General features: G+C 28.6%; 1 protein-coding gene across 1 annotated transcript in view; it reads left to right on the top strand.

Annotated features, from left to right (window-relative positions):
* The window catches only part of LOC130815559 (protein TIC 214-like), a gene marked incomplete at its 3' end in the record, with an annotated part of 2,806 nt that extends 727 nt beyond the window's left edge, over positions 1 to 2,079 (top strand). Inside the window, exon 1 of the mRNA XM_057682046.1 lies at positions 1 to 2,079. This exon is cut by the window's left edge and continues 727 nt beyond it. Within this exon, the coding sequence (XP_057538029.1) occupies positions 1 to 2,079 (2,079 nt within the window).
* Positions 2,080 to 10,000: the final 7,921 nt, after the last annotated feature.

Here is a 10,000-nt window from a genome sequence, read left to right as displayed (position 1 = left end):
AATCATTCTATTCGATCTAATAAGTACCTTGTGTCAGAATTGAGAAATTCTATGGCTCGAATCTTTAGTATTCTCTTCTTTATTACCTGTGTCTACTATTTAGGCAGAATGCCGTCACCTATTTTTACTAAAAAACTGAAAGAAACCCCAGAAACGAAAGAAAGTGAGGAAGAAACAGAACAGGAAGAAGAGGGATTCACCGAAGAAGATCCTTCTCCTTCCCTTTTTTCGGAAGAAAAGGAGGATCCGGACAAAATCCAAATCGATGAAATGGAAAAGATCCGAGTGAATGGAAAGGACAAAACAAAGGATGAATTCCACTTGCACTTAAAAGAAGCATGCTATAAAAATAGCCCAACTTCGTTAGAAATACTTAAAGAAGAAAAGAAAAACTTCTTCGGGTTTGAAAAATCCCTTCTTTTTCTTCTTTTCGACTATAAACGTTGGAATCGTCCAACGCGATATATAAAAAACAATCGATTTGAAAATGCGGTAAGAAATGAAATGTCACAATATTTTTTTTATACATGTCAAAATGATGGAAAACAAAGAATTTCTTTTACATATCCACCCAGTTTATCAATTTTCTGGGAAATGATACAAAGAAAGATTTCTTTGGATACAACAGAAAAATTCTTATATGATGATGAACTATCCAATAATTGGATTTCTACAAATGAACAAAAAAGAAACAGTTTAAGCAATGAATTAAATAATAGAATTACGGTTCTAGACAAAGACATTTTTTATATAGATGTACTCGATAAAAAAACAAGATTATGCTTAGAAAACAAAAATGATAAAACTAAAAGGGAATTTTTGAAAAAAATACATGATCCATTATTAATGGGATCCTATCGTGTTTTAATAAAAAAAATGGTTTCACCCTTTATAAATATAAATGAAACTACAGTGAATAATTTAATTGATAAATTTTTTATAAATAAAATTCATAATGTTTTACTTAATGATTCCAATTATCAAGAATTTGAACTTAAAAAACCAAAAATGAGTCAATTTGATGGAGACTCAACATTCAATCAAAACAAAAATTTGTTATTTTCCGAACAAGAACAAATTAGTTCAGAAAATAAAGAAAGATTTTTCAATTTTTTAATTGATACAACCACAGCATATGCGTTTACTCAACCAATTTCAAAAAGAATAAACGAAATAAGAAAAAAAGTTCCTCGTTGGTCACACCAATTAATTAACGAGCCCGAACAATATGAAAGAGCACTTGAAAAAGACGTGGTGCTGGATTATGAAATCCGCACAAGGCAATCGAACCCTGTAGTGATTTATACGACTAAGCAAGATAATAACGATGCAGACGAAGTGGATTTGACACAGTATGCCCAACAATCTGATTTTCGTCGAGATATAATCAAAGGTTCCATGCGTGCTCAAAGACGTAAAATTCTTATTTTGGAATTGTTTCAAGCAAAAGTACATTCGCCACTTTTTTTCAACCGAACAAAGGAAGCCTCTTTTTATTCTGTGTATGTTGTTACACTTATTAGACGAGTTCAAAGGTATATGAGAAAAAAACCAGAAATTCCACTTTCTCAACAGGAAAAATTAAAGGAACAAGAAGTAAAGAAAGAAGAATTAGCGGAAAAAAAATTAGAAGAATTTCTATTAACGCAAAAGGAAGAAAAAGCAAAACTAGAAGAAGATAAACAAATAAAAGTAGCCGAAACCTGGGATACCGTCCCGTTTGCTCAACTAATAAGGAGTTTGATGTTAATGACTCAGTCCATTTTTAGAAAATATATTTTAATTCCTTTATTGATAATAGCAAAAAATATTGTTCGTCTACTATTATTCCAACGTGCTGAGTGGTCTGAAGATTTCGATGACTGGAGTAAAGAACGACATATTAAATGTACCTATAATGGTGTTCAATTATCAGAAACCGAATTTCCTCAAGACTGGTTAACAGATGGTATTCAGATAAAGATAGTATTTCCTTTCTATCTAAAACCTTGGCACACATCCCGAGATCTAATAAAAAAACAAAATCAACCAGATGATTATTGTTTTTTAACAGTTTTCGGAACAGAAACTGAGAAATCCCATATTTATAAAACAAATAATAATAATTTTTTAAGAAATTGAAATCAAATTTTCAATTCTCAAAAATATGCATAAACACATATATGATCACAATAATACGTAATGCTCCCCCTTAATACATACTTGGTTTTTTTTTTATGTAATTAACGTCTCAATCCTTTTACTCATATGCCATTACTCTAAGATATTACTCTTTGATAATACTCCCCCTTAATTTATGCAACGTCATTTAGCATGCCAAGTTCCATACGTATATAAGCAAAACGATCAGCACTTAAAGGTTTTGTAAATATATCCGCTAATTGATTTTCAGTAGATATAAAAGATAAAGAAATATTACCTTTTTCAACATGATCCCTTATAAAATGGTGACGTACCTCAATGTGTTTTGTACGAGAATGTTGCACAGGATTCTTTGTAATACAAATTGCACTTGTATTATCACATCTTATTGGTATGCCTTTGAAATCAATTCCAAGGTCTCTAAGTTGTTGAGCAATCCATAAAATTTGAGAGCAACATGCACCGGCAGCTATGTATTCAGCTTCAGCTGTAGATAAAGCAACTGAATTTTGCTTTTTAGAATACCAAGAGATCAATGAATTTCCTAAGAACTGACACGATCCTGAGGTGCTTTTTCTATCAACTTTATATCCAGCATAATCAGCATCTGAAAAACCAATTAAACTAAAATTTCCACAGCTAGGGTACCATAGACCAAAGTCTTTAGTCCCATATAAATATCTAAAGATTCTCTTAACTGCTGTTAAGTGAGATTCTTTTGGGTTAGCTTGAAAACGAGCACATAAGCAAACACTAAACATGATATCAGGACGACTAGCAGTTAAATACAATAAAGAACCAATCATACCTCTATAAGTCTTTTGATCAACACTCTTACCATTTATATCTTGGTCCAAACTTAGTGTTGTACTCATAGGCGTATTAACTTCTTTACATTGATCTATATTGTACTTTTTCAATAAATCTCTAACATATTTACTTTGACAAATAAATATGCCATCTTTCTTTTGCTTTATTTGTAGTCCAAGAAAGAATGTTAAGTCTCCCATCATGCTCATTTCAAACTCTTTGCACATAATCTCAGAAAATTCCTTGCACAAAGAATCATTAGTAGCTCCAAACAATATATCATCAACATATACTTGAACAACTAGAATATCTTTTCCTTTAGTTTTAATGAAAAGAGTTTTATCAATTTTACCTCGTTGAAATTCATTTTCAAGTAGATGTGAGCTAAATCTGTCATACCAAGCTCTTGGAGCTTGTTTCAAGCCATATAATGCTTTATTTAGTTTGAACACATGATTAGGTAGATCAGAATTTTCAAAACCGGGTGGTTGTTTAACATATACTTCTTCTTGCAAGTATCCATTTAAGAATGCACATTTAACATCCATTTGATATAGTTTAATATTCATGTATGAAGCAAAAGCAAGCATAATACGGATAGATTCTAACCTTGCCACAGGTGCGAAAGTTTCATCATAATCTATTCCTTCTTCTTGATTATAGCCTTGAGCTACCAGTCTTGCTTTATTCCTTACAATATCTCCATCCTCATTGAGTTTATTTCGAAAGACCCATCTTGTTCCAATAATAGTACGATCTGGAGGTCTTTCAACTAGATCCCAAACTTTGTTCCTTTCGAATTCATTTAATTCATTTTGCATTGCAATGATCCACTCTGGTTCTTGTAATGCTTCTTTAACATCTTTAGGTTCTATGAGAGAAATAAAAGCAGAAAATGCACATAGATTCTTAAGAGAGGATCGAGTTTGCGTACCTTTGTTTGGATCACTTATAATATTCTCTGGAGGATGTTGATATGACTTTCTAGTTCTTCTTCGTAGTATGGATGGTGCGTTTTCATTTAATGAACTTGTACTTACTTCTTTTGAAGTATTTCTAATTGGTGTACCCAAAACAGTATGTTCAGGAACTATCTCAAGATCTTGAGGTTGGGTCTCAAGATCAGACTGTGAGTCTTCAATGTTAACAACCTGTTTTCCTTCATCCTCAATACTTTGTATGGTATCCTGCATGTTAATCTTTTTAACTGCACTAGCATTTTTAATATCCAGTTCATTATCACTTAAATCATCAAAATGTTTATTAAGGTTTAACTCTTTAAAACCTTCACTTAAAGTTGCATTTTCGGATTCATCAAAAACAACATGTATACTTTCTTCAACTATACCTGTACGTTTGTTTAGCACTCGATAAGCTTTACTATTAAGTGAGTATCCAAGAAATGTACCTTCATCACTTCTAGCATCAAATTTACCTAAATTGTCTTTACCATTATTATGAATAAAACATTTGCAACCAAATGGTTTAAAGTATGCTATATTCGGTTTTCTTCCTTTGAATAACTCATAGGGAGTTTTCTTAAGTATGGGTCTTATAAGGCATCTATTTAAGACATAATTAGCTGTGTTAACAGCTTCAGCCCAATAGTGTTTAGCTAATCCATTTTCAATAAGCATTGTTCTTGCCATCTCTTCTAAAGTTCGATTTTTCCTTTCAACTACACCGTTTTGTTGAGGTGTCCTAGGAGCTGAAAAGTTATGGGTTATACCATATTTTTCACAAAAGGAGTCAAAGCCTAATTGATCAAACTCTCTTCCATGGTCACTTCTAACCGAGACTATTGGAAGGTTCAGTTGAGTTTGCATCTCTTTACAACGTCTTGAAAACGGTTTCAAGGCTTCACTTTTATCCTTTAGAAAATCAACCCACGTAAATCTAGAATAATCATCAACTATAACTAGGATATAAGATTTACCTCTTATGCTCCGTACACGCATTGGTCCACATAAATCAATATGTAATAGTTCACATGGTCTTGATGTACTTACCATTTTCTTCGGTTTGAATGAACTTCTTACTTGTTTACCTTTAATGCATGCGTCACAAATAGAACATTGTTTATAGTCAAGAGCTGGAAGTCCCTTAACTAAATCTTTACTTATCAACTTCTGCATGGTGTGAGTATTGATATGGCCAAGACGTCTATGCCAAAGTTTTGGATTATCTGTAATAGCTTTCAAACACTTGAAATTTTGCACTGCAATTTCGTTAGTATGTAAAGCATAAACATTATCATTTCTAAGAGCAGTAATGAGAGTATCTCCAGTATTAGGATTTTTAACAACACATTTTTCTTTGTCAAAAATTACTTCATTACCTTTATCACATAGTTGAGACACACTTAGCAAATTAAATTTTAGACCTTCAACTAAATAAACATTGTCAATAGTTTTAGATGGATTCTTACCGATTTTACCAACGCCTAAAATTTTGCATTTACCTTTATCTCCTAAGGTGATTGAGCCATTGCATTTTTCTTTAATTTCAGAAAATAAAGATATTTTACCACTCATATGCCTCGAGCATCCACTATCTAGAATCCATTTTTGTTTATCCTACAAAACAAAAGAAAATAACCTTTCTCAACCTTACTTGGCTATCCAAGTGACAAATTTGGAACCATATTCGGGATAGACCATGTTGGGTGGTCTTGTTCCTTTAGAAACCCATATTTGCTTTATCTGTTCACGTAATTCAAAAGGAAAGGAATTCTTGATAATATAATCGTCTTTACGTCTGTAAGGACATGCAAATCTTATATGTCCTTTTTTGCAACAAAATGTGCAAGTAGGAGTACGTTTATGTTTATTTGCACCTTTTACAAATGTGGTTTTACTCTTATAGTTATGTGTAACATGATTATAACCAATACCACGTTTATCACTAGTTGATTTTTGTTGTGTAAGCATTTTAGTAAGTTTAGATTCAGACTCATTAAGCTTGTTTAATGCTTGTAGATTTTTCTCAGATTCCAGTTTCAAGGTTTTGATCCTGGCTTCAAGATCATTGTTCTCATTTTTAAGATCAATAAGCTGTTTAGTCTGACTGAGATTCTGTTCTTTCAAGACCTTGACAGTCTTTTCAAGATTTGATTTTTCAGCCTTTAGCGAATTATTTTTATTTATAATTTCTTCACAACCTTCAGCATAATGACGTATTGATCTTCCAAAATGTTTTTCTCATCTTTTAAAATTTTCTCAATTTGAAACATATTTAGGAGTGTTATAACCAATTCATCTTTTGTGCATGTGTTAAGATATTCACGTACCTCTTTGTGATTTTGATCTAAATCATCATTGTCATCATTATCAGCCATAAGACATACATGAGCTTGTCCATCTTCATTTTCAGATTCGGATGATACTTCGGAATCACTCCAAGTTGCAACCATCGCTTGTTTGTTTTTGTTCTTTTTGTAGGATTGCCTTTTCTTCTTAGGACAGTCCTTTACGATATGTTCTGTAGAACCACATTCAAAACAAGCAAGTTTGTTAGTCTTAAAATTTGAATTAGAATTAGAAGACTTACCTTTATTTCTGGATTTAAATTTCTTAAATCGTTTTCGCATCTTCATAATTCCTTCAAGACCTTTTGTAATTAACGCAAATGGATCTTCCTCATCATCGCTATCTTCACTATCACTTGAGGATTCATGATGTTTCTTTGCCTTTAATGCAAGATTTTTCATGGAAGGTATTACATCATTATCTCCATCATCATGTAGGGTAAGTTCATGTGTTGTGAGTTTTCCAAGGAGATCGTCAAGCGATAGAACTCTCAAGTCTTGAGCTTCCTCTATGGCGGTGACTTTTGGACCCCATTTGGATCTTGGAAGACACCTTAAGACCTTCTGGACTTTTTCTGCATTAGTAAAAGTTTTTCCAAGAGAATTCAAACTATTAGTAATCAAAGTAAAACGAGTAAACATTTCATTTATATTCTCATCCTTTTTCATCTTGAACATTTCATATTGATGCATGAGGATGTTGATCTTTGTTTCCTTTACTTGACTTGTTCCTTCGTATGTCACAACCAACTTGTCCCATATTTCTTTAGCACTTGTACATGAAGAAACTCGATTGAACTCAGTACCATTCAAAGCACAACATAATTGATTCATTGCTCTATAGTTTTTGGAAACCCATTCCAAATCTGTTTGTGAATATTCGGACTCGGACTTAATTACATCATTTCCTTGAGCGTCCTTTTTCATGGGAATCTTAGGTCCTTTAGTTATGATCTCCCAAAGCTCCATATCTTGATCAATCACAAACATTTTCATCAAAGTTTTCCAATGTGAGAAATTTGTACCGCAAAACAAAGGAGGTCTTGAACACGAACGACCTTGAGCAAACAACCCTTCTCCTATTGGATCCATCACAAGATATTAATCTTTTTGTGTGAAACTTAGCTCTGATACCAAATGAAAGTTAATAGGAGGTTGAATACTCTCTAGAGGGGGGGGGGTGAATAGAGAGTATGGGCTTTTTAAACTTTTCTGGCAGTTTGTCTCAAGAGTTTGAGGAGACTGTCAAAACTGTCTTCTGGAACAGTTTTGAGCCAATTCGTAAACTATAACGTATGTGCGGAAAAATAAACTTTAAAGTATAACACACGATATGTTAACGAGGTTCGGTTCTAACCAACCTACTCCCCGCCTATGGGTTCTCTTTCAACCCGTAGGATTTCAACGCCTTTTATTAATCCGACTTTAATACAACCAAGAAGATCTCACTATCTCCTCTCACCACGTTCTTCCCCTTGAAGAACCGTATTACAAGTCCCTTTAATAAAAGCAAAATCCCAAATCTCACAATAGAGATTCACAAGTTGAACACTTTGAAAAGTATTCTTGATTAGGCGTATTAAACTTAATCTAACTCTTTTTGAACTCTTAAGCCTATTACAAATGTAAGAGCTAGATGAACTAAGAATTACAACTCTTTAAACACTTAGAGAAATCTTAAATCAAGATAGAAAGTTGTAAGAAAAGGTGTATCAAGATGTTGTCTTAGTTCTGGACGGAAGCCTCATATATATAGTGTACGCCTCAACACATCTTCAAAAACAAGAAGGCTCCTATCCGTTATTTTCTGTTGACCTGGTCTTTCAGCGCCTGACTTCAAGATCTTGAGGTTATCTTCAAACTGACGTGTACTAACAGCTTAATAATAATTTCGTCATTGTGTTTGTAATTGTCCAATGCTATGCTGCCATGTTAGTACTTAAACAAGATATTGAATAATAAGCATAAACCAGATTTATCAACATTTAAATAACCATTTAAATTAATTCCTATTTTTTAGGATCGCTATTTACTATTTTTAGCATAAATTCAACTTTTATCCAAATAATAGTAAATCTAGATCTTGCTTAAATATAGCCGTGTACAAATAATAATAAAACATGTGTACCTTGTACTATATTTAATTATCAAATTGATTTTAACCACATATTTTAAATCTAACTTTATTCAAATAATATCCAATGTTAATTTTAATGAACCTTGACCTATTAAAATATTTCAAATATAATTTCAAGGAACATTGACCTATTAAAATATTTCAAATATAATTACGAAACTAACCTGATTAAGAACGTAATTATCTTCAAGACTTTGAAACACATTTCAGAACTTATAAAATCACTTTAAAATAAACTTAAGTTCTTTAAGCATATTCCATCGACTTCTTTCTTAAAAATATAAATCAAATGTGTATCAAATATGATTTTAAACTTACTTAAACAATTAAATGTAATTACTTAATTTATTTGTTTAAACAATATGTGTTTTGAATTATCATCATCCAAGAGAATTAAGTCTTTAATCTTTCCTTATTATTTAAGAGAGTTGAGTCTTCAATATATATTATGTATATATATGTATATATATATATATATATATATATATGTATATATATATATATATATGTATGTATATATATATATATATATATATATATATATATATATATATATATATGTATATATATATATATATATGTATGTGTATATATATATATATGTATGTGTATATATATATATATATATATATATATATATATATATATATATATATATATATATATATATATATATATATATATATATATATATATATATATATATGTATGTATGTATATGTATATATATATGTATATATATATATATATATATATATATATATATATATATATATACATATATATATATATATATATATATATATATATACATATATATATATATATATATATATATATATATGTATATATATATATATATATGTATGTATATATATATTTATATATATATGTATATATATATAAATATACATATATATATGTATGTATATATATATATATATATATATATATATATATATTAATATATATATATATATATATATATATATATATATATATATATATATATATATATATATATATATATATATATATATATATATATATATATATATATATATATATATAATATATATATATATATATATATATATATATATATATATATATATATATATATATATATATATATATATTATATATATATATATATATATATATATATATATATATATATATATATATATATATATATATATATATATATATATATATATATATATATATATATATATATATATATATATATATATATATATATATATATATATATATATATATATATAATATATATATATATATATATATATATATATATATATATATATATATATATATATATATATATATATATATATATATATATATTATATATATATATATATATATATATATATATATATATATATATATATATATATATAATATATATATATATATATATATATATATATATATATATATATATAATATATTATAATATATATATATATATATATATATTTATATATATATATATATATATATATATATATATATATATATAGTATATATATATATATATATATATATGTATATATATATATATTATATATATATAT

The sequence above is a fragment of the Amaranthus tricolor genome, chromosome 6, assembly GCF_026212465.1.
Source record: "Amaranthus tricolor cultivar Red isolate AtriRed21 chromosome 6, ASM2621246v1, whole genome shotgun sequence".
NCBI lineage: Eukaryota > Viridiplantae > Streptophyta > Magnoliopsida > Caryophyllales > Amaranthaceae > Amaranthus > Amaranthus tricolor.
Note: the sequence above shows the minus strand (reverse complement) of the source record. Positions and strands in the feature narration are given on the sequence as shown.